General features: G+C 34.9%; 3 protein-coding genes and 1 pseudogene across 3 annotated transcripts; all 4 read left to right on the top strand.

The window, feature by feature from the left end:
* Positions 1-1,020: 1,020 nt before the first annotated feature.
* Positions 1,021-3,312, top strand: LOC116128541 (galactan beta-1,4-galactosyltransferase GALS1-like). The gene is made up of 2 exons (XM_031414261.1): positions 1,021-2,251; positions 2,566-3,312. The coding sequence occupies exons 1-2, from the start codon at positions 1,083-1,085 to the stop codon at positions 2,915-2,917; spliced, it is 1,521 nt and encodes a 506-aa protein (XP_031270121.1). The 5' UTR covers positions 1,021-1,082; the 3' UTR covers positions 2,918-3,312.
* A 2,999-nt stretch (positions 3,313-6,311) lies between these two features.
* Positions 6,312-12,269, top strand: LOC116128499 (annotated as a pseudogene).
* Positions 12,270-13,924: 1,655 nt separating this feature from the next.
* On the top strand, positions 13,925-14,835 carry LOC116128607. The gene has a single exon (XM_031414356.1). It carries the CDS (start codon positions 14,051-14,053, stop codon positions 14,654-14,656), a length of 606 nt encoding a protein of 201 aa, XP_031270216.1. The 5' UTR covers positions 13,925-14,050; the 3' UTR covers positions 14,657-14,835.
* A 10,644-nt stretch (positions 14,836-25,479) lies between these two features.
* LOC116128612 lies at positions 25,480-26,382 on the top strand. The gene has a single exon (XM_031414362.1). The coding sequence runs from the start codon at positions 25,598-25,600 to the stop codon at positions 26,201-26,203; it is 606 nt and encodes a 201-aa protein (XP_031270222.1). The 5' UTR covers positions 25,480-25,597; the 3' UTR covers positions 26,204-26,382.

Below are 26,382 nucleotides of genomic sequence, written 5' to 3'. Positions count from 1 at the left end.
AATGGGGCCAGAATAAAAAGGATGGTGGTGACTGGCGACAACGGTATTTGCTTGCTTCAATCATTTTAGTTTGGTGCTCTTACTGTCTTACACTTTTCTTTGTGCCACCGTTTTTTCAGTCATATTACCGAGACACCCATCACCATCACACATAATATTATGATAACATAAATAGTGTTGTACAGCAGAGATAAGATTGGGTTTGTGCAATAGCGGAAGCTTCTTGGAAAATAATGTTTAATGCTGTGTGAGGTGCTTTAAATTTGGCATTTAGTTCTTAACAGATCAATGATTACTAGTTTATTAGTTGTTTAGTCTGGTTTCCTCTTTCATAATTATCAACTAAGGAAGGCAATTTTAGTCTACAATATAGTTAGCTTTGGATTTGGATACGGGGTATTTGGATTAGTATACGTGCAGTTTAATTACTCACAAGATTACATAAGACATAAATATGATAGATAACCATTTTATAGGATTCGAACATAAAACCTCTCTGGATAACTTACTTAGATTAGTAAAATCTTGCCATAATTTAATTTCCTTTCTCAAGACGTTAGAAAAATCATCACATGCCATACATTGATTATCAAGTGTAAATCAAATTCAAGATTCCCTAGTATTAAGTTATAATTTTACACTGTACTGTATATCTCCCTCAATCTCGGACACAATCTTCATTCTTTCTTTAGACCATAATAATTTCGTAACCTACTATAACTAGGAAAATTACAATCTTGAATAGTCCAATTTCCTAAATATACCAACAAATAAAAAGGAGCCGTTGGATCGTAGGGAGGTTAGGGTGGGCTCCATTTTTTATGACTTTTACTTTTACTTTTACTAGGGAGTAGGGACTACCCAAATCTATGAAATTATTATGATTACCGAACCAGCACCAGATGAAGTGATAGTGTCAGTTTTGTAATTATGAAGAGATCAAAGGCTATGTATGTAAGCCATCCAGCTCAACAAGTGTCTTAGCTGACCTTATTTTGACCCCTCTCTTTAATAAAATAGAAGTTTACGAAGTCTCAAAATCATCCCCTCACTCACGCGCAGACCGACAACTGTCGCCGCAGATGAGGAAAGAAAGCCCACCGCCATCCGTCTCCACCACCACCACTTCCAAACTCTTCACCGTCTTCGAAACGAAACCGTTAGTTGCTACATTATTAGCCTTGACACTCGTTCTGCTTATATGGAATCTTCCTCCTTATTATCAAAATCTCCTCTTCACCACTCGTCCTTGTTCAGCTCCATCACCTTCAGCTTCTCTTAATACTACTTCTACTACTACTACTAATTCTTCTACTACTACTTTCATTGCTTCCGTTAATTCATCTTCACCGTCACCCGTTTACTCCGCCGCTAAAAAATTCTCAACACAAAAGCCCATCGATCCCAACAAGAGAGTGTTTCAAGCTTATGGCAACGCTGCAGCTCTTTTTGTTCAGATGGGTGCATACAGAGGCGGTGAACGGACCTTCGCGGTGGTGGGCCTCGCTTCTAAGCCCATTCATGTGTTTGGTCGGCCCTGGTTCAAATGCGAGTGGATCTCTAACAACGGTTCTTCTGTTCGGGCAAAAGCTTATAAAATACTTCCCGACTGGGGCTACGGTCGCGTTTATACAGTCGTTGTGGTTAATTGTACTTTTTCTGTTACTCCTAATTCTGATAACATAGGTGGTAAGCTTATGATAAATGCGTACTACGGTGAATCTCAGAGGAAGTACGAGAAATTTACTGCTTTGGAAGAGGCACCGGGTTCTTACAATAAGTCTAAGTTTCACCCACCTTATCAGTATGAATATTTGTACTGTGGTTCGTCTTTGTATGGGAATCTAAGCGCTTCTAGAATGCGGGAATGGATGGCTTATCATGCCTGGTTCTTTGGACCCAGTTCACATTTTGTGTTCCATGATGCTGGTGGCGTGAATCCTGCGGTTAGGGCGGTTCTGGAACCGTGGGTGCGAGCTGGGAGAGCCACGGTTCAGGATATAAGGGCGCAGGCTGATTTTGATGGGTACTACTATAACCAATTTTTAGTGGTGAATGATTGTTTGCATCGGTACAGACACGCTGCTAATTGGACATTTTACTTTGATGTGGATGAATATATCTATTTGCCTTCGGGGAATACTTTGGAATCTGTTCTTAAGGAGTTTTCTGAATATACTCAGTTCACCATTGAGCAGAACCCAATGTCTAGTAAGCTCTGCTTGAATGATTCCACTCAAGATTATTCCAGGTATCTCAGTTCTTCCGTCCCCACAATTGAATCTAGACATTCTGCATTTGTAACACAATTGAAATTTAATTTATTGATGAAATTCGAAAATAGAAATTAATGTTGATATTAAATGAAAGTAGGACCAATTGCACCTTCTGTTCTGTAGGGTAGATTAACTTCACAATCACAAAACAGTCACTGGTACTTTTATAAGATCTGCTCTCAATAAAGAGCTTATAAATTTGGTAAGTTAAGGATGTAAATGTAGGTATATCCGTACTTCAATTTGTATTATGAGAATTACTCAGATGTTTTTGGTTTTACAATTTTAGGCAATGGGGATTCGAGAAGCTACTATTCAGGGAAACCCGAACTGGAATTCGTAGGGATCGGAAGTATGCAATTCAAGCTAAGAATGCCTTTGCAACGGGAGTGCACATGTCAGAGAATGTGGTTGGCAAGGCATTGCACAAGACAGAAAAAAAGATTCGTTATTATCACTATCACAACACCATAACAGTACATGAGGAACTATGCAGGGAATTGCTCCCTCAATCGGCCAAGAAGCTTGTGACAAAGTACGATAACCTCCCATATGTTTATGATGACAGTATGAAGAAACTTTCCAACACAATCAAGGAATTCGAGCGCAAAACCATTGGAAATTTACAGGGTTTTGTATGATTCATTTAGCTTAGAGTGAGAACAAACCCCACCAACATCATTCATCCCCATGTGCGCCATGTGATAATGGATGACACTGTTCAGTATGTAAGCGTGGCATACATTCTCATAATTTCTGATCTGGGTTGCTGAAAGTTCACTCCTCTTTCCTGGATGGCATGAGTGACCAGAAACTGATGAAAAAAAAGGGAAAGGAGGTTCCTGGGTCCAGTTATATTGCTTTGATTTGTCTATAAAGGTCAGTGTCTTGTACGATTCGTTTCATAATTTTTTTTTTCTTTTTCCTTAATAATTTCATTTAATTTTATATACAGTGGAAACTTTGTAAAATTGTATTGTGACATTTTTTTTTTTAATCTTACTGTTAATGAGATACAGTAGCTTTTAGAAAGTCCTATTTTGATAATCAACCTAAGATGCCTTGACGATGGGAAATAGTGATGATAGAATCATAAAGTTAGATGCTGTGTAATAAATGATGGGGACACTTTGTTTACTAAAATTCATTTCTAAAGAAAAAAAAAGTTTAGGAGAGATAAGACATAACAGTATAAAGCAAAAGGAATAGAGAATTAACAAATGGTAATGGAGAAAGTGATATACTGGAACATTACATCCTCTTTTCCATCTTTCAGCTCTTTATTTTTACCATTTGATGTACAGTTTATGAACATTTTATAATGGAAACACTACGGAATTTCAGGTTTCAGTGTACATCTGTGGTTGTATTAATGTTGAGTTTTTTTACATTTTTCCTTACTATATTTGCATGTGGGTCTAGATTTGCAAGAGTACAAGACCCACATGTCACAGCTCCATTAATATTTGTATAATTCATGTGGTGATAATAGAGTTTATGTGTCTTGTTAAAGTCCTGCGGTGCTTGCAACTTCAGATAAAGAAAGTGTACAACTGGAGTAGACAGTAGGCATCTCTTGTGTTCGGTAGCCTGTTATACAAAGTTAGAGGAACCAACCAATTATTTCTCTTGTCCTGATTCGGGATGCTTCCTTTAGGTCCCAAGCTGTCTCTGTTGTGGTCTTTGATGTGATTTGATATATTACATGATTGTAGGAAAATTTATCTGCCTTGGTAAGAGAAAGATGCCTGCCTGTAGTGTGAGTAATAATGCTTAAAACTTTCCTATCTAAACAACGATAATTATTTGGTTGTGGATAGGATAATTATTATTAGGATAATTATTATTGTAATCAAAGGTAAAGCTGTAGGATGACAGCACTAATTTTGTATTTACTGATCCCGCAAGTGGCAGGCACACAGAAAGATAAATCTTTTGACTGTTAAATATATGATAAATACTGTACTTGCTACTTGAGATGATCCCTGCATTTTGCTAGATTCCTGGCGTCTTATCCTTTGTTTTTTTGGGGATGGTTTTGTGATAACAAACAGAACTGCCCTTGTTTGGTTTAATAGAAACTCACCTCAAGTCAACCACCTCTTGAGTTCGATCTACCTCAGCTGTTAATAGGATGACCACTAGAAACTTACCAGTCTTAACTTCAAACCTCGAAAGATTAGTTAGATACGGTAATTGACTTGAACACCCTTGTCATATAAATTAAAAAAAAAAAGAACTACCCAATTTATTAACAAAATGTTTGGTTTGGTAGATTGTAAATATACTTGTGGAATTGAGTTGTTGATGAATCTTTGTTAAGGTTGTCAAACAGTTTAGCAGGTTTTGGATCAATTTTATATGAGAATTAAAAGAGAGTAATTGACTGGTTGTGTACCATGCCTTCAGCAAAGTAACGTCGAGCCTTTGAAATTATAGCGATTGGCATTCTCTCATTCCAATCAATTCAATATTATGCAAACAAACAATGTCAAACTTCGACTCAAGCTACCCCACACATCCACCAATGTGTGCGTGTATTGCGTGCTATTGAGCTCAATTATCCATGAAAAATCATTAAAAAATTGTGCTTTTTCAAGATAAAATGAGTGAAAATCCTTTACCCGTAGAAACTAGATAACACGGTACTGTACTACTTTGCTGCGATGGGCTTATGAAACATACTAAGCCCAGACTCACATTGGCCGCCTCCTAGCGTAGCAGCTACCGCACACCCATCGAACTCCGCTGCAAGAGTTCTGCCACATGGGAAAATATGGAACTGATTATAAAAAAAAATATATATTTTAAAGTTTTTTTTTTCTATTTAATAAACATTATTTTATTACTTTGTTTTAAACTATTATTATTTTTAAATATTTATGGTGTTATAAAATCAATATGGCACGCAAGTCAATACACCCTTTTAATAAGAATTATTAATAAAAAAAGAGTAACGACTCGTTTTTCCCACCCAAGGTTTCCTTCATGACCCTTTCCCACTTCAAAAATTTTAAAATACAATTTTTCCACCCAAAGTTAATGTCGTTATTACCAAAGCAAATTCTAACGCGCGAAAATCTTTTTCATTTCTATCATTTGAACTTTCATCTTCTCTTTACAAAACTCTCACTCTGATACTTGATTTCTCATCTTTGTCGATCATCGCAAACCGAGTTTCTTTTTTACTGATTTTTGACTAATTTAGTGACGAATATTCAATCGGTCATCATTATCCTCTCTCAATCTCTATTCTATAAAAACCCTCTTACATGACTCCTGGTAACTCGTTAACACCGACTGAGAAAACGAAATGTATTTAAATATTAACAGAATATAAACATTGGTGGAAGTGGTGTTTTGAAATTTTTGGTGGAAAGTTTCATTAGGCAAACCTTGGGGGGAAAAAGTCGTTTACTCGACAAAAAAATATCATCTATGGAGATATTATCATACTGGAAGAATGAGACACGTAGGAGTTTCCATTCAGAAAATTGGACAATATCTTAGAAGACAAATTTTTAACTGTTCTCTTCTAGAGTTTTTTTCCTTTTTTTGACCAACAAAACGTTTATCTAATCTATACAAGAGTTAAATAGACATTAGTACAATTATTAACAAGAACTGGGTATTTATTATGTTTAAAATGAGGTTAATTAATGAGAATAAAGCAGGAAGGCTGTGAGTGGTGCAGACAAAACATTGGCAGTTAGTTAATTCAGTCACTAGATTGTACTATTTGTCTTGTTTCTAACATGGAGCTTATAACTTTGACTCCACGTTTCTAACCAACTCACAAAACATTACACGTGGACGGTCATTAATTCCACGTGAATCATAATCCACTAATTATATGGAATCCATAACCTACCTCTCATCGTACGGCATCCCTTTGGGAAACCACGTAAGATTCAACGAGATTGTCTTCATTCTGATTAAAGCTATAACACAAAAGGAGTTAAATTAATAAAATTATTAAAAAATTAATAAAGAATCTGGTCATTGCTGTCTTCATTCAAGTCCGTCGATATATTCGCTGTTATAATAGATGGGCACGTTTCCTCCTCTTTTAATTATATACGTAAATATTTTTGTTTGCCGTTGTTTTAGTGACCGCCCTAAAAACTTTCCCTTCCTGGTATCATTCATCTCCTCTTTCAGTCTTTAGCTTATATAACATATCCACTCGTATCAATCTCTTCTCTTATTTTTTTAACCCTACACAATTTTTCGGTGGCCTTTTCAATTCCTATTTCATCTTCTTCTTCTTCACCACACTCACAAGGTTTCTTCTTTTTTTTTTTTTTCACTTTTTGTACCATTTTATTGATTCTTCTTCTGCTGATAGAACACTTGTTTCTGATTTAATCTCATTCTGATTTTCGGATTTTGATTGCTTGTTTAGAGCTGGACCAGTTGGCTATTTATAATCAAACCTGAATTTAGAGTTGGTTAACGCCGTCACAAGAAAGTCATGGATTTTCTTTCAATCAATACTACACTATTCATCAGCTTTAATCTACCGACTAAATAGTACGTTTCTCTTTAATTTTCATTCTGGTATGCTAATCTCTAAAGATTTTGTTGAACTTTTGGTATCAGGTGAGTCCGATAGGGCGAATTGAAGACTATGATATGGGTCCGCCATGGTTGAGCCAATGATGAGAGCCAACTACTTCATTCCCTGTGCTGTTCATGGAGACTCCAATAAAAGCGAATGTACTGTCTGTTGGATTGTATGGGAAATGCTCTCTGTTCTTTGTTTGATTAACCACAAAGATCACCGTGTTGTTCAGGTTTCTTTCTTCTTCTTCTTTAATCTTTATGGCGTCTTGTTTATTTTTCATATTATTTTAATAATTTATTATGAGAATCATCAATTACTATAAATGGATGACATTGAAGAACGTGAGTGAAATGTGAGTGGATCAGCATAGGCGATCCTCCTACCACAACGTGTGAGGGTAATGAGATACAGAAGTACATAGACATTTCTTGCGTACAGACTTACATTATTAACAGCGCCAAGATTGTGTTCTTGAATGAGCGCCCTCAACCTAGGCCTGGAAAAGGGGTCACCAATACTTGTGAAATTTGTTGCAGAAGCCTCCTTGATTCCTTAGATTCTGTTCTCTTGGCTGTAAGGTTAATTTTTTCTCTTGCCCTTTATGTTCTTTCGTTTTTTCAAGTTACACATTCTCTGCATTCAGGCTTGATCAATTGTATGAGATTTTCCCTTGTTAGTTGACTTGGTTAGTATTTTTCTACCATTTTTTTTTTTCTTTCTATGACTCTAATTTTTATTAGTTTCTTTCTTTTATATTAATTTTTCTAACGCTATCAGGGACTTTAGTTTTGATGCATTTGTCGATCCGTGTATTTGGTTTGGTAGTTCATTTCGTGTTTGAATGAAATTGTGTTCATGTATATGCCCTGTACTCACCTACTCTGTTTTTGCTCTGTTCTTTGCTTGCTGAATGTTGTGTTGACTTGAAATGTCCCTTTTATTTTGTCATTCTGTAGCTTGGAGGCATTGAGAGGGTGACCGACCTCACATTTATGCTGAAGCCAAGCACAATAAGGAGGGTTCCATGGGTCGGAATCAGATGAATCGTCAACTCCAAAGAAGATTCGAAGATCGCCTATGTTCAACCGTTTGAAGGACTAACAATCTATTCAGAGTCACAAAATGAAGGTGGGGAAAGGTCTTGTAGCTCTGGAGATGAGGCCACCACCAAACTCTCGCCAACACTCCTCCATTTACATCATACAATGCCAGGAAGAAAATTCCTCACGCGCTCCATTCTAGTTCGCAATATAACCCAAAAAAAAAAAAAAAAAAAAGCTTGAAATACTTGAAAATCTGTAGTGTATAGTGAAGTAAAATGTGAAAATGATCAAAGTAGCACAGAAAAGAGCCAGTAGTTTTATGTGTATATCTAGAGAAAAAAAAAAAAAAAAAAGATAGTGTGTCTTTATTGGTTTTGGCTAGGGACGTGGTCCCTTCATATCTAGTTTATTATTATTAGAAGATATATTTTCTAGTTAGAACACTAGGATATTAACTAATACAATTTCCATGTAAATATCCTGCAATATATAGGGGTTTGAAAGACTGAAATAATGGATTACGATGGCAGCATATGGCATATATATCTATGTAAGAAGAAGATTATATAGTTTTTGTGCTATAGATAGTGATTAATATAAGCTTATTATTGTCTTGTGCGTGTGTGATTCTTTTACCTATCATTTTTGTTCATCCTCATCATGTTTATCTCATGCAATTGCGGAAAGGTGGAAGAGTGAGTTGGCGAACTTTCACCTGATTTTTAAAAGGAATGGAGTCTAGTGTTTCCGTTTTTACTTGAATATGAAGTGATCTAATCCTGAGCTGACCCCATTTTCCCATTTCTTGGAAGTGAGAGCGAACCACATCATTATTTGAGTGACAGGGAACTGATATATCTCTCTTTCATTCTTTCTTTGATTTTAATACCGAAACTCTTCTTTGGCCTCACTCATTATTGTTTCTAAACTTGATATAAAACAATATTTAACATATTGGAGGTGGCCTAATCATATTTTTTGTTTTAATGTCCTTTCTATACAAAGAAAGTCCGAAAATTCTGAGAGGCGCATGATGTGCAGGACCAAACTGTTTTAACAATCAATGGCGTTTTGATTGGTTTTGCTTACGTACCTTTAGCGTTCACTACAGAGTTGGGTTGATGTGAGATGAGGCATTTGTTGACAATTACAATTACCTAACTTTTACAACACATTTTCATGGCAATATTATAGAGTTACTGTTAGGGTTTCAGATTGCAGAATAATGAAGATGAAACAGAAGGAAACAAGTGTTAAAACTGTTGTATATGCAAATGGAAGAAGTAAGTATATAATTTGTTTTAATGGAGTTTGGATTAGAGGTCAAATCAAGAAGAAGAAAAAGCTTGGGAACACGTAACCCTACTGAGGACAGGGACGTCCTCATCCTCTCTCTCTCTCTCTCTCTCCTCTTTCACACTCAGTCTGAGACAGATGTTCAAAAATCTCTTTCTTATCTCTTCTCTAGTGTTTGTATGCTTATAAATAAATAAAATAATAATAAAATAAAACAATGGATGGATTATGACTTCTGAGAGCCGTGAAGATTCTGAAAGGCTGCGTGACTCTACTCCACTCCCTCCTCTCTTTCCTTCTCTCAATTTGACCGTTTCCCCATTATTTGTGCCTTTCCTTTTTTTTTTTTTTTAATTTGATTATCAAAAAAAAAAAAAAGGATATAATTCAATTATTGTTGAGGGTTGCTGTTTCTCTTTAAAACATCAAACCATATGAGTCTGTGGTGACGTTTCCAACGTCTAAAACCCACACTTGCTGCTGATTTGTCCTTTTATCAAGTGCTTACCATGAAACTCATCGCCTCATAACTTGCCACGTACCCTCTGTTCACTATTCTAAACTTGACACGTTTCACTGTGATGTGATGGTATTTATCTATCGGCTGTGTGTCGATTTCAAGAAAAATAACGTGACACCAATTAATATCAATATTAATCTCAAGAAAAATGTAGTGGGATATGCCGAAATGGTGGTACAGGTAACTGGTGGGTGCGTGCGACTATATACTAAATAATGGACACCCCTTTATTCTTTCTTTTTATAATAATAATAATTTAATAAATATACATAAAGAAAAAGTAAATGACTCGATTCGGCATCTAAGATATTACATAAATACCATTAAATTAATATCATGCTTCGGATGAGTAGATAAGGTTTAGGTTTGGTATCATTGATGTCGTCATTCTTCATTAATTAATTAATTTACTTAATTATTTTTAAAGACTAATATTAAGACCGTTGAATTTATTAATTCGCTTTCCTGTACGGTGATAGAAGTGCACACGTGTAAGTAGCAGGATTCCACGCATAAATTGATAAATACAAGTGCATGTGAGACTTAGAATAAAGCAAAACCACACAACTGACACCGTTTGTCCTAGGAGACTGTAACAAGTGCAAATCGGCAAATCCCATTCATTTAATTAGATTATACCAGATAATTAAAAGAGTTAACGACTTTTCCGAATAGTGGTTTAACAATAATTTTTAATCTAGCTAATTTTTAAAATATTATTTTATTATTTAAATTTATATACAATTAGTAAACAGAAAGCAAATTTGATTTAGACTATTAGGGTTTATTAAGAGGAGAGGTTGGTAAGTTTTTTGTTGATAAAATATTGGATTTTGATGGTTGGGATTGATCGAAATTTGACTTGAGAGAGTTGTGAGATATGGTTCATAGTTTGCATAGTCTTAACCCTTACGCAGACGCATTCGGGGGTCTCACTCCCTAGTGAATGAGCAGAAGAGAGGGGGCAACACCCCCTTTACGATAAGTCCAATTAGTAATTGAATTTGTTATTGTTTTACTAATATTTGGGCCTGAGTCGGGTTAGATTCAGATAGGTCCAAATAAGGTAGGGTTTTTCTATTATATAATATAGTAGTGAGAAACTTAAGATTACAAAAAAAATATAAAGAGTGAGCTGTTGTCATTAGATTGTAATTGCTACAGTGTTCTAAAACTTAATTAAAAAAAATCCATTTGAATGTTGGACTTAGTTCTTTAATCGGAACGAACTAGGGTAAACCAAGTATCATTTATTTACTTTTCTGTTTATTTGATTGCGCGTGTTTGGCTGGTGTTTCAACAAGGGGTGGTTGCAAAAACCCTACTTACTCAATTGTCGGCGATTGATGGGGTCGGCAGGAATAGAGTTTGAGAGATTTTGGTGAGTGATAATCGAGGAAGAGAATGGTGGTGGTGTGAGGTCACAATAATGCCGGAATAAGAAACGAAATATAAATTTGGATAGTAAAATGATATTTTAAAAGTCTGTAGGTGGGAAAGTGTCATTAAGCCATTATTTGAGTGGAAAAAAGTTGTTTACTCTAATTAAAAACATCAAATTTGTTAATTAATTATCAAAATGCACGTATGAATCCTATATAACAAGTTCCTCATTAATCACCATCACAAATGAATACAGATGGATTACTGAGATTCATTAATTAATTACGTTCATACTATATATGGTTTAATTATAGTTGATTACTGATTAGTTGTAATTATCATAACCCCAATTTATATACAGGGAATCGTATCAAATCAAGGGACAATCAACAACCGAAATGTAAATTAATTTGTGTTGGTGACACAGCAGCAGGCAGCTATATATTGAATGAATTTTGACCGACCTATTTATCAAACTACACCTAACTACATCTTTCAAAGCTTCAATGACGCAACCAACTGCACCTAAAGATCCTAATTTTAAAAAGATGAAGTTGCATATCTCTGTCAGTGTTATTAATTAGACGGCCTTTGAAACTAATATGAAATTGGTAAAATCATATTCCAAAGGGGTTTCTTGCTGTTGCTGGCGTCGTTGTTTACGTTACTGGTTGTGGTTGGGTCCTAATCCTATTTCCAGATTCTGACTGATACCAGTTTAACGATTCAAGTTTTACGAAAAGAAAATGTCAGAGGTTGAACCGATTACCCTACTAAAAAGTGATGGCGTACGTATACCTGACCCATTTTGAATTCAAAGCCTGACTTTTTTTTCTTTTGTCAATATTTAATATTAATATTTGTATAAAGTTTTTCAGTTTCTGGTTTTAAATTGACTGCGTTTCATCAATGTCATGGTATTTGTGGATTAGCTGAATTGGGTCCTTAATTATAATGCAATTATGTGTGATGGTGGCCAAACAAAACCATTTTCTCATTCCATTATTGCATTGATTCAACTTTATAATGTATCAAAACTGCAAGGAATATTATGTGTCGGGATAGGAAGAACAAGATTGAAGCAAATCTTGTAATTGATTTGGTTGATATTATTATAAAGCATGTCAGTCATTAAAGAGGGAAGGAGAGGGACTCAGGAGGAAGGAGATATGCAGATGCAGTAGCAACAAATAAACAGAAATCAGAAATAAAATGCATGTTTGACGCCGACAGATCTGACAATTATAAGCTTAATTAGGTGAATTCAAAACAAAAGGCCAATCTTTTAACAGAAACTCACATGCTTCCATTGACTTCATTTTATTTATGTTTTATGTGAATTTCTTTCTCAAACCCGCTGGTTTTGTGCCAACCATTTTGTTTGATTCTGTCTCCTTCATCTGATTATGCATTCCTTTGTTTGTTTGCTAAAAAATAAATATGACCGTGTGGAATCTGGGTATAAATGTATAATTATCATTATATATAATTATTAAAGAAATAGACCTATTTAATATGACCAGAGTAGAACCATGTAATATCTGAAAATTAAAGTGTCAATGTATTGACAAATTAAGTATGCCTATCAAATTGAATTGTTCATTCTATTGTCACTATCCAGGGGTTCGGACCAGCTTGTTTGCACCTCAACTAATCGTCTAAGGCTTTAGAATTGTCGGCAGGGCAAAAGCTCTAGTGATCACCCCTATCAGTGAATTATGTGTATATGTTATTGGGTGCGTTTGGTTTATTATTTCATATCCTATTCCCAATCCTATTATCAAAATAACCGTCTGTTTCATTATTTAGAAAATATTATTATATTATATTTACTTACTTTTAGACCCTTTAAGTTTATTAATTTAATTAAACACCCCTAGAAAAAGTTTAAAAATTAACAAAAACACCCTCACCATTCATAGTTGTCAGATTTCGGAAACCACCATCGGTGGTAGCTAGAATCTGTCACAACAGCGTACAAACAACCAGAACTGGCCGGTAATTTACCGATATAGCATTTTCTGGCTAGATCCACAATGGATCTGGTCGGAAAAGGCTGACGGCTAGATCTGGCATTTTCCAGCCATCGACTGCCAGATCTGGCCGTTTCCAGCCAGATCCGTGTTGGATCTGGTCGAAAAAGGTCGAATCGATGCATGACCAGCCAGATCCGACCGGTTTGCATCATAACGCCAAATTCCGGCAGTGGTAGTCGGAATCTGGCACTGTGGGTGGGTGAGAGTATTTTTGTCATTTTACAAAAATTTTATGTATTAGGGTGTTTAGTAAAATTAGCAAACCTAAGATATTTTTTATTAATTTTTAAATTTTACCTTGTAATAATCACTCTACTCAATTATTCAATACTATTTCTAAAATAACAAACCAAAGGGATCCATTGATTATAATTTATAACAACAAAATAGTAAATATTAAATAATTAAATATAACTTGAAAGAAGTAACTCAAAAATGGGTTACTTAAATTATAAGAAGAAGTCTTAAATTGTGTGACTGTAAGTGAGTCAAGAACAGCCGAAGTTATGGTAAGTTTGTACGGTTAGGAACGGCAGTAAAAGAAGACTACAAAAGTACAAATTGAAAGTTGGAATGGTTTGTACTTGTTCCGCAAGTTCCCTACAAAATCAAACGACTTGTAGTACCACAGTTTTGATGTGCTGCTGTGCCGCGTTCCGCGTCATCGCTGAGCGTTTTTAGATTTGACTTACCACCATTCTGTAAATCTCAATACATTGCCCACCATAAAAGTCAATAGCTGTCAGCCATGTATTTTAAGATTAATTCCTCTAAGGAAACTTCCTATTTCCTATATATATTCGACCCATTTCCCCCCACGTCTCTATATTCTCCATTCTCTCATTCATCAACCGCCATAACATTTCATCGCATTTTCTTCTTCTTAATTTCTCTCTGCTCATTTCGTCTTGTCTGAAACTGGAAGGAATATGGGTGCTTGTTTCTCTTTAGTCAGGAGTGAGTATGAATCCGAATCTGAAAGACCCACAACAGCCAGTGTTGTGTCTTTAAGGGGTGATCTTCTTCAATATAAAGTTCCGATCTCGGTTTCTCAAGTCCTCCAGGCTGACCCCACGGCTTCTAACTGTTTTCTCTGCAATTCTGATAGTTTGTTGTACGATGAACACATTCCGGCTTTAGATTTGGATGAAGAACTTCAGGCTAATCAGATTTACTTTGTTCTTTCTAACTCTAAGCTTCAATACAAGTTGTCTGCATCAGATATGGCTGCTTTGGCTGTGAAAGCTAGCGTTGCTCTTCAAAGTGGGTCTAAAAAGAAACGCCATCGTCGTAAAAAGTCTCAAATTTCTCCTGTTTTACCCGCCAATCAAGCCACTAGTGTTTACAAATTAGATGGTACAGTAACTAAAATAATGAGCTTTGATAATAAGCCAGCTGCTGTACCTGATAGTATTCGTATGTCAAGATCTGGTTCTGTTAGAAAATTACAAAGATACACTTCTAGACGAGCTAAATGGGCTGTTCGTTCTTTTAGGCTGAGGCTAGCCACCATTTATGAAGGGAGCGTTGCCTAGAAATTTTTTGTTTTCTCTTCTTCATGTTAAATTTATTCCTTTTTTTTTTTTCAACCTTTTGTAACTTCATATTATCCCTGTATAAAAGAAAACAGAGATCGGATTTAGTTGTAAGCTTCAACTTTAATTCAATCGTCCATACAAATATATATGGATTCCCTAGTTAATTCTTTACCCTTGTTTTAATGCTTTATATTTTTCATGTGCATGCATATGGAGAAGTAATTCATATATGCTGTTTCCTTTTTTATTCTTAAGCAATTCATAAGAGAAGGTTCAAATCATAAAAACCAGGGCGCACTTAGTTTTGGGAGAACAAATACAAATGGTTTATATACAAACCTGTATGAAAAGAGAACACCACTGTGTGAAAACCAGAGATATGACATTAATGGCAGACAAACCACGGCGTGTATATTTTTTTCATAAAATTCTACGCGATTAAGTTCAACTGTTCTAGTTCACATACGAATACAATTCTATTCTCACGTACTTTGTCTTTGTCTTGCTATACTATCTTCAAACTTAGTTTGGTCGGCTTTTGTCTTTATCTAAAACTGTATTTTTCAAAGTATCGAGTTGCAGACTTTCCTTCATTGATCCAGCATCTAATTAATCTTGACAGCTAGCTATATTCTGTGAAACTTAAAAATTAATCCTGTGTGCGGAAGAAATACTCTATTTGTTTTGTTCCCCACTACAAAAGAAGAAGCTACTTTAGTACATAGACTTGCATTTTCTATTCTCTTGTTGAATTAATAAGTACCGAACTTGATTAATTATAAAGCCACTAATGTCAAATTGCTTACACCTAATTATTACTCTAATCACTAAACGATAAGCCTACGAAGCAATAGTACATAATGTCAAAGCTCCGTACCCATTTGATGAGCATAAAGATATGCAAGTAGACGGCCATTGTGAACCCAATGACTCAAAAGTCAAGCCCGTTTTGATTCCGATACTCTTGGTCTAAAACAATATTGGTTTTGATAATCAAAGTCAATCCCTGCATTAATAAGAGAGAGATATTACTTGCTTTATCTCGTTTATTGTTATCCACAATGACACCAATTGGGTTACGTTGCAATCTCTGATTGGACCTCTTAATTTTTTTTGTTACTTGTTAGTTGTAAATTTACGTATTCCGGATAATAAAGGGTTGTTCATTATCCTGATATTTGTAGAATAATATTTTTTTTAAAGTTAAATTGGATGACTATTATAAGATGGGATTTGGAAATTAAAAAAATATCTTCTATATTTATTTATTAAATATTCTTATAATAAAACATTAAAAATTAATAAAAGTATCTACAATCTATCCATTAAATACGAACAGTCGGCTACAACCATCGGAGGGTGGTCAAAGTCACTGTATTGACGTATGATTAGTTGGATCTAGCCAGTTGTATACCGATATGACCCTTTTCAGCTAGATCCATCGTGGATTTGACCAGAAAATAGATCTGACCATTGATGGCCAGATCTGGCGACATTTGGTTTGTTGATGGTCAACGACGACCATATCTTGGTCGTCGTTGACGATTAGCTACAGCTAAAGATCTAGCCTTTTTCGGTTAAATCTACCTTGGATCTCGTCGAAAAATACTAGATCAGTGCACCAACGACCAGATTCAGTCGGTAGTGAGTCATTGTACCAGATTCAGGCCAGCTTCCCGCAGTGGTGGTTGGAATCTGGTAAATGTGGGTTGTTGAGGTGTTTTTATCAATTTCTAAAATTTTTTTTGAGGGTGTTTAGTTAAATTAACAAATTTAGGGGGATTTAAAAGAAATTGAATAATATGGAATAATATTTTGAGAGTAAACCAATTTTACCTCTTTAAATTTTTTGGGAAAACTAGAATAGTATTTGAAATTGTTGTACCAAACAGCAAAGACTTTGTTTTTATACCTTGATTGATTCTTCGATAGTGATTTTGATATTAATAAAATTTATCATATTGTATAAGTGACTACGGAAGGCCTTAATATAATTAATTTCTCTCTGTGAGATGCATGAAACATGGGATTAGAGTTATCAATATTTCAATAGAGTGATGATAATGATATGTTTGACAATAAAAAAAAAAAACCCACAAAAGAATAAGATCACTTGGTTGTTATACAACAAAATCCCATATAATTGGACAGTTTTCTCGTGAATTTCTCAACAACAACGTGAAACTAAAGTTATTTGGGTCAAACTTTGGACATATTCTCCAACTGATGTCATGTTGTAAAGTTGTAAACAAGTCCAACACACGTGTTATGTGTTTGACAAGTTTCCCCTGAGACGAGAGTCCCAAACCGGCCTAGTTTGCTAGTGGCCCAACTGAAGCTAACCGGATTTGTTAGCCTCTTCAATTGGACCTTACTAGAATAGTATGGAAATTCTAGAAGGGCCCATATTTCTTAAGAAATTTGTGGTATTAATTAAAGATAATATTACGCTGACAAATCATTTTCACTAACTTTTTCTTATAAACGTAACGTGGTAACTAGTACTTGATCAGCTCGTAATAGGTTTCGTCAACCCAATAATGGATCTTCCCTAACTAATTACGAACTGACTAATTACTCATTATATACCATGTTGCGTTTGTGAGAGAAAGTTAATGGGAAAAGTTTTTTTATTAGTGAGAAGTATTTATCATACTATTTTTATTAATTAATTAAAAGTATTGATGTGTGATTAGGGTACATAAGTGATTGGGGTTAGTATTAAAAGTCAAAAAGCTAATTAGTTTGTTACAATTGAATGAAGCCAAGTAGCTTAAAGCTGAAATGAAAGGGGTGAATGCCCCCACAGGTTTGCCACTAATTGATAGTTAATACGTGATATGTTGTGAAACCTCAAACTTTAACAGCAGAAACTGTGCTTGTCTCCCCCAAATTGTTGTGTGAAAATAACACACGTCCTTTTTCATTACCAGTAATATCTACTTGTGTTTTTCTGTCATTTTAATGGTATCTTGTCATAAATTTATAGCCTGGCAATTGCCATTAGCTTTACCTATCGAAAAACAAAAAGATCGTAAGCTTACGTGCTATCTCAACTGTCATCCATTTGCATTCACAGACAAACCAAACTTATCTTCATCCTTCAAATTATTGATCATCACTGCAACAACATGAACGTAGAAAGAGATAATTAAGAATTAGTTAACCAATAACTTAAATGTCCACTAATCATGAGACACATGCACAAAGATCAATCAGATAGCTTAACTTGATTGGGTCCTAATTATAATGCAATTATGTGTGATGGTGGCCAAACAAAACCATTTTCTCATTCCATTATTGCATTGATTCAACTTTATAAAGTATCAAAACTGCAAGGAATATTATGTGTGGGATAGGAAGAACAAGATTGAAGCAAACTTGTAATTGATTTGGTTGATATTATTATAAGCATGTCAGTCATTAAAGGGGAGGAGAGGGACTCAGGAGGAAGGAGATATGCAGATGCAGTAGCAACAAATAAACAGAATCAGAAAAAAATGCATTTTGACGCCGACAGATCTGACAATTATAAGCTTAATTAGGTGAATTCAAAACAAAAGGCCAATCTTTTAACAGAAACTCACATGCTTCCATTGACTTCATTTATTTATGTTTTTATTGAATTTCTTTCTCAAACCGTGGTTTTGTGCCAACCATTTGTTTGATTCTGTCTCCTTCATCGATTATGCATTCCTTGTTTTGCCTAAAAAAAAAATGACCGTGTGGAATCTGGGTATAAATGTATAATTATCATTATATTAATTATTAAAGAATAGACCTATTAATATGACGATAGAATTAATATCTGAAAATTAAGTCAATGTATGACAAATTAAGTATGCCTATCAAATTGAATTGTTCATTCTATTGTCCTATCCAGGGTTCGGACCACTTGTATGCACCTCAACTAACGTCTCTAGGCTTAAATGTGGAGGGAAAACTCTAGTGATCACCCTATCAGTGAATTATGTGTATATGTTTTGGGGTGTTGGTTTATTATTTTATATCATATTCCCAATCCTATTCAAAAAACGTGTTTCATATTTGAAAATAATTATATTATATTATACTTTTAGACCCTTTAAGTTATTAATTTAATTAAACCACCCAGAAAAAAGTTTAAAAATAACAAAAACACCCTACCTTCATGTTGCAGATTCGGAAACCACATCGGTGGTAGCTGAATCTGTCACAAACAGCGTACAAACAACCAGAACTGGCCGGTAATTTACCGATTGCATTTTCTGGAGATCCACAATGGACTTGGCCGGAAAAGGCTGACGGCTAGATATGGCATTTACAGCCATCGACGCCAGATTGGCCGTTCCAGCCAGATCCGTGTGGATTGGTGGAAAAGGTCGAATTCAATCAGCAGACCAGCCAGATCGACGGTTTGCTATAACGCCAAATTCCGCAGTGGTGTCGGAATCTGGCACTGTGGGTGGGTGGGTTTTTTGTATTTTCAAAAAATTTTATGTATAGTAGGGTGTTTAGTTAAAATTAGCAAACCTAAGTTTTTTATTAATTTTTAAATTTTCTGTAATAATCACTCTATTCAATATCAATATATTATCTAAAATAACAAACCAAAAGGACCATTGATTATTATAAACAAAAAAAGTAAATATAATAATATAATGAAAGAAGTAACTCAAAAATGGGTTACTTAAATTATAGAAGAAGTTTAATTGTGTGACTGTAAGTGAGTCAAGAACAGCCGAAGTTATGGTAAGTTTGTACGGTTAGGAACGGCAGTAAAAGAAGACTACAAAAGTACAATTGAAAGTTGGAAGGTTTGTACTTGTTCCGCAAGTTCCCTACAAAATCAAACGACTTGTAGTACCACAGTTTTGATGTGCTGCTGGCCGCGTTTCGCGTCATCGCTGAGCGTTTTTAGATTTGACTTACCACCTTCTGTAAATCTCAATCATTGCCCACCAATAAAAGTCAATAGCTGTCAGCCATGTATTTTAAGATTAATTCCTCTCGAAAATTCCTATTTCCTATATATATTGACCATTTCCCCCACGTCTCTATATTCTCCATTCTCTCTTCATCAACCGCCATAACATTTATCATTTTCTTCTTCTTAATTCTCTGCTCATTTGTCTTGTCTGAAACGGAAGGAATATGGTGCTTGTTTCTCTTTAGTCAGAGAGGAGTAGAATCCGAATCTGAAAGACCCACACAGACAGTGTGTCTTAAGGGGTGATCTTCTTCAATATAAAGTTCGATCTCGGTTTCTCAGTCCCAGGCTGACCCCACGGCTTCTAACTGTTTTCTCTGCAATTCTGATAGTTTGTGTACGATGAACACATTCCGGCTTTAGATTTGGATGAAGAACTTCGGCTAATCAGATTTACTTTGTTCTTTCCAACTCTAAGCTCAATTAAGGTCTGCATCAGATAGGCTGCTTGGCTGTGGAAGTAGCGTTGCTCTTCAAAGTGGGGTCTAAAAAGACGCCCTCGTCGTAAAAAGTCTCAAATTTCTGTTTTACCCGCCAATCAAGCCACTAGTGTTACAAATTAGATGGTACAGAACTAAATAAAGAGCTTTGATAATAAGCCAGCTGGTACCTGATGTATTCGTTTGTCAAGATCTGGTTCTGTTAGAAATTACAAAGATACACTTCTAGACGAGCTAAATGGGCTGTTCGTTTTTTAGGCTGAGGCTAGCCACCATTTATGAAGGGAGCGTTTCCTAGAATTTTTTTTTCTCTTCTTCATGTTAAATTTATTCCTTTTTTTTCAACCTTTTGTAAATCATATATCCCTGTTATAAAGAAAAACAGAGATCGGATTAGTTGTAAGCTTCACTTTAATTCAATCGTCCATAAAATATATATGGATTCCCTGTTAATTTCTACCCTTGTTTTAATGCTTTTATTTTTCATGTGCATGCATATGGAGAGTAATTCATATATGCTGTTTCCTTTTTATCTTAAGCAATTCATAAGAGAAGGTTCAAATCATAAAAACCAGGGCGCACTTAGTTTGGGAGAACAAATACAAATGGTTATATACAAACCTGTGTGAAAACCAGAGATATGACATTAATGGCAGAAAAACCACGGCGTGTAATTTTTTTTAAAATTCTACGCGATTAAGTTCAACTGTTCAGTTACATACGAATACAATCTATTTCACGTATTGTCTGTCTTGATCACATTGTCCTTGTGTTTACTGTATTTTCAAAGTATCGAGTTGCAGACTTCCTTCATGATCCAGCAACTAATTAATCTTGACAGCTAGTATATTCTGTGAAACCTAAAAATAATCCTGTGTGCGAGGAAATACTATTTGTTTTGTTCCCCACTACAAAGAAGAAGTACTTTAGTACTAGACTTGCACTTGTAAAAAAAAAAAAAAGGAATATAAATTCAATTATTGTTGATGTTCTGTTTCTCTTTAAAACATCAAACCATATGAGTCTGTGGTGACGTTTCCAACGTCTAAAACCCACACTTGCTGCTGATTTGTCCTTTTATCAAGTGCTTACCATGAAACTCATCGCCTCATAACTTGCCACGTACCCTCTGTTAACTATTCTAAACTTGACACGTTTCACTGTGATGTGATGGTATTTATCTATCGGCTGTGTGTCGATTTCAAGAAAAATAACGTGACACCAATTAATATCAATATTAATCTCAAGAAAAATGTAGTGGGATATGCCGAAATGGTGGTACAGGTAACTGGTGGGTGCGTGCGACTATATACTAAATAATGGACACCCCTTTATTCTTTCTTTTTATAATAATAATAATTTAATAAATATACATAAAGAAAAAGTAAATGACTCGATTCGGCATCTAAGATATTACATAAATACCATTAAATTAATATCATGCTTCGGATGAGTAGATAAGGTTTAGGTTTGGTATCATGGATGTCGTCATTCTTCATTAATTAATTAATTTACTTAATTATTTTTAAAGACTAATATTAAGACCGTTGAATTTACTAATTCGCTTTCCTGTACGGTGATAAAAGTGCACACGTGTAAGTGGTAGGATTCCACACATAAATTGATAAATACAAGTGCATGTGAGACTTAGAATAAAGCAAAACCATCCAGACTGACACCGTTTGTCCTAGGAGAGTGTAACAAGTGCAAATCGGCAAATCCCATTCATTTAATTAGATTATACCCTATTTAAGATAATTAAAAGAGTTAACGACTTTTCCCACCCGAATAATGGTTTAACAATAATTTTTTATCTACGTATTTTTAAAATACTATATTATTATTTAAATTTATATACAATTAATAAACAGAAAACAAATTTGATTTAGGCTATTAGGGTTTATTAAAAGGAAAGGTTGATGAGTTTTTTATTGGTAGAATATTGGATTTTGATGGTTGAGATTGATCGAAATTTGACTTGAAAGGGTTGTGAGATATGGTTCATAGTTTGCATAGTCTTAACCCTTACGCAGACACATTCAGGGGTCTCACTCCCCAGTGAATGAGCAGGAGAGAGAGAGCAGCGCCCCCTTTACGGTAAGTCCAATTAATAATTGAACTTGTTATTGTTTTACTAATATTTAGGTCTGAGTCGGGTTAGATTCGGATAGGCCCAAATGAGGTAGGGTTTTTCTATTATATAATGTAATAGTGAGAAACTTAAGATTACAAAAAAAAATATATATATAGAGAGTGAGTTGTTGTCATTAGATTGTAATTGCTACAGTGTTCTAAAACTTAATAAAAAAAAAATACATTTGAATGTTGGACGTAGTTCCTTAATCGGAACGAACCAGGGTAAACCAAGTATCATTTATTTACTTTTCTGTTTATTTTATTGCGCGTGTTTCGCTGGTGTTTCAACAAGGGGCGGTTGCAAAAACCCCAATTGCTCAATTGTCGACGATTGATGGGGTCGACAAGAATAGAGTTTGAGATGTTTTGGTGAGTGATAATCGAGGAAGAGAATAGTGGTGGTGTGGGGTCACAACAATGCCGGAATAGAAAATAAAATATAAATTTAGATAGTAAAATGATATTTTAAAAGCTCGTGGGTGAAAAAGTGCCATTAAGCCATTATTTGAGTGGAAAAAAGTTGTTTACTCTGATTAAAATCATCAAATTTGTTAATTAATTATCAAAATGTATGTATGAATCCCATATAACAAGTTCCTCATTAATCACCATCACAAATGAATACAGATGGATTACTGAGATTCATTAATTAGTTACGTTCATACTATATATGGTTTAATTATAGTTGATTACTGATTAGTTGTAATTATCATAACCCCAATTAATATACAGGGAATCGTATCAAATCAAGGGACAATCAACAACCGAAATGTAAATTAATTTGTGTTGGTGACACAGCAGCAGGCAGCTATATATTGAATGAATTTTGACCAACCTATTTATCTAACTACACCTAACTACATCTTTCAAAGCTTCAATGACGCAACCAACTGCACCTAAAGATCATAATTTTAAGAAGATGAAGTTGCATATCTCTATCAGTGTTATTAATTAGACGGCCTTTGAAATTAATATGAAATTGGTAAAATCATATTCCAAAGGGGTTTCTTGCTGTTGCTGGCGTCGTTGTTTACGTTACTGGTTGTGGTTGGGTCCTAATCCTATTTCCAGATTCTGACTGATACCAGTTTAACGATTCAAGTTTTACGAAAAGAAAATGTCAGAGGTTGAACCGATTACCCTACTAAAAAGTGATGGCGTACGTATACCTGACCCATTTTGAATTCAAAGCCTGACTTTTTTTTCTTTTGTCAATATTTAATATTAATATTTGTATAAAGTTTTTCAGTTTCTGGTTTTAAATTGACTGCGTTTCATCAATGTCATGGTATTTGTGGATTAGCTGAATTGGGTCCTTAATTATAATGCAATTATGTGTGATGGTGGCCAAACAAAACCATTTTCTCATTCCATTATTGCATTGATTCAACTTTATAATGTATCAAAACTGCAAGGAATATTATGTGTCGGGATAGGAAGAACAAGATTGAAGCAAATCTTGTAATTGATTTGGTTGATATTATTATAAAGCATGTCAGTCATTAAAGAGGGAAGGAGAGGGACTCAGGAGGAAGGAGATATGCAGATGCAGTAGCAACAAATAAACAGAAATCAGAAATAAAATGCATGTTTGACGCCGACAGATCTGACAATTATAAGCTTAATTAGGTGAATTCAAAACAAAAGGCCAATCTTTTAACAGAAACTCACATGCTTCCATTGACTTCATTTTATTTATGTTTTATATGAATTTCTTTCTCAAAACCGTTGGTTTTGTGCCAACCATTTTGTTTGATTCTGTCTCCTTCATCAGATTATGCATTCCTTTGTTTGCCCTAAAAAATAAACATGACCGTGTGGAATCTGGGTATAAATGTATAATTATCATTATATATAGTTATTAAAGAAATAGACCTATTTAATATGATCAGAATAATTTAATATCTGAAAATTAAAGTCAGTGTATGACATATTAAGTATGCCTATCAAATTGAATTGTTCATTCTATTGTCGCTATCCATGTGTTCGGATCAACTTGTATGCACCTCAACTAACCGTCTAAGACCTTAAAACTATTGGTAGGGTAAAAACTCTAGTGATCATCTCTATCAGTGAATTATGTATATATGTTTTTGGATATGTTTGGTTTATTATTTCATACTATATTCCCAATCATATTCTCAAAATAACTGTTTGTTTCATTATTTGGAAAATACTATTATATTATATTTAATTACTTTTAGACCCTTTAAGTTTATTAATTTAATTAAACACCCCCAGAAAAAAAGTTTAAAATTAACAAAAACACCCTACCATTCATAGTTGCCAGATTCCGGAAACCATCATCGATGGTAGCTGGAATCTGTCACAACAGCGTACAAACAACCGAAACTGGCCGGTAATTTACCGATCTGGCATTTTCTGGCCAGATCCACAATGGATCTGGCCGGAAAAGGCTGACGGCCAAAGAAATGGTTGTCATTAAGTGACAACAACGACCATATTTTTTGCCATCGTTGACGGTTATATCTGGCATTTTCCAGTCGTCGACGGTCAGATTTGGCCGTTTCCAGCCAGGTCCGTAGTGGATTTGGTTGGAAAAGGTCAGATCAATGCACGACCAGCTAGATCCGATCGGTTTGCGTTATAACGCCAAATTCCAGCAGTGGTGGTCGGAATCTGGCACTGTGGGTGGGTGGGGGTGTTTTTGTTATTTCATAAAATTTTATATATTGGGGTGTTTAGTTAGTTTAGTTAAATTAGCAAACCTTAGGAGTTTTTTTTAATTAATTTTTAAATTTTTCTTGTAATAATCACTCTATTCAATTATCCAATACTATCTCTAAAATCCTATCCAAAATAACAAACCAAAGAGACCCATTGATTATAACAACAAAACAGTAAATACTAAATATAACTTGAAAGAAGTAACTCAAAAATGGGTTACTTAAATTATATGAAGAAGTGTTAAATTGTGTGACTGTAAGTGAGTCAAGAACAGCCGAAGTTATGGTAAGTTTGTACGGTTAGGAACGGCAGTAAAAGAAGACTACAAAAGTACCAATTGAAAGTTGGAAAGGTTTGTACTTGTTCCGCAAGTTCCCTACAAAATCAAACGACTTGTAGTACCACAGTTTTGATGTGCTGCTGCGCCGCGTTCCGCGTCATCGCTGAGCGTTTTTAGATTTGACTTACTACCGTTCTGTAAATCTCAATGCATTGCCCACCATAAAAGTCAATAGCTGTCAGCCATGTATTTTAAGATTAATTCCTCTAAGGAAACTTCCTATTTCCTATATATATTCGACCCATTTCTCCCCACGTCTGTATATTCTCCATTCTCTCATTCATCAACCGCCATAACATTTCATCGCATTTTCTTCTTCTTAATTTCTCTCTGCTCATTTCGTCTTGTCTGAAACTGGAAGGAATATGGGTGCTTGTTTCTCTTTAGTCAGGAGTGAGTATGAATCCGAATCTGAAAGACCCACAACAGCCAGTGTTGTGTCTTTAAGGGGTGATCTTCTTCAATATAAAGTTCCGATCTCGGTTTCTCAAGTCCTCCAGGCTGACCCCACGGCTTCTAACTGTTTTCTCTGCAATTCTGATAGTTTGTTGTACGATGAACACATTCCGGCTTTAGATTTGGATGAAGAACTTCAGGCTAATCAGATTTACTTTGTTCTTTCTAACTCTAAGCTTCAATACAAGTTGTCTGCATCAGATATGGCTGCTTTGGCTGTGAAAGCTAGCGTTGCTCTTCAAAGTGGGTCTAAAAAGAAACGCCATCGTCGTAAAAAGTCTCAAATTTCTCCTGTTTTACCCGCCAATCAAGCCACTAGTGTTTACAAATTAGATGGTACAGTAACTAAAATAATGAGCTTTGATAATAAGCCAGCTGCTGTACCTGATAGTATTCGTATGTCAAGATCTGGTTCTGTTAGAAAATTACAAAGATACACTTCTAGACGAGCTAAATGGGCTGTTCGTTCTTTTAGGCTGAGGCTAGCCACCATTTATGAAGGGAGCGTTGCCTAGAAATTTTTTGTTTTCTCTTCTTCATGTTAAATTTATTCCTTTTTTTTTTTTCAACCTTTTGTAACTTCATATTATCCCTGTATAAAAGAAAACAGAGATCGGATTTAGTTGTAAGCTTCAACTTTAATTCAATCGTCCATACAAATATATATGGATTCCCTAGTTAATTCTTTACCCTT

The sequence above is a fragment of the Pistacia vera genome, unplaced genomic scaffold (assembly GCF_008641045.1).
Source record: "Pistacia vera cultivar Batoury unplaced genomic scaffold, PisVer_v2 Contig200, whole genome shotgun sequence".
Classification (NCBI taxonomy): domain Eukaryota; kingdom Viridiplantae; phylum Streptophyta; class Magnoliopsida; order Sapindales; family Anacardiaceae; genus Pistacia; species Pistacia vera.
This window is presented reverse-complemented; position numbering and strand designations above follow the sequence as displayed.

Excerpts from the sequence above, each read along its gene's own strand:
- LOC116128607 (XM_031414356.1), top strand. The coding sequence starts at position 14,051 with ATGGGTGCTTGTTTCTCTTTAGTCAGGAGTGAGTATGAATCCGAATCT.
- LOC116128612 (XM_031414362.1), top strand. The coding sequence starts at position 25,598 with ATGGGTGCTTGTTTCTCTTTAGTCAGGAGTGAGTATGAATCCGAATCT.
- LOC116128541 (XM_031414261.1), top strand. The coding sequence starts at position 1,083 with ATGAGGAAAGAAAGCCCACCGCCATCCGTCTCCACCACCACCACTTCC. Across the intron at positions 2,252-2,565 it reads TCCACTCAAGATTATTCCAG|GCAATGGGGATTCGAGAAGC; the intron begins GTATCTCAGTTC and ends TTACAATTTTAG.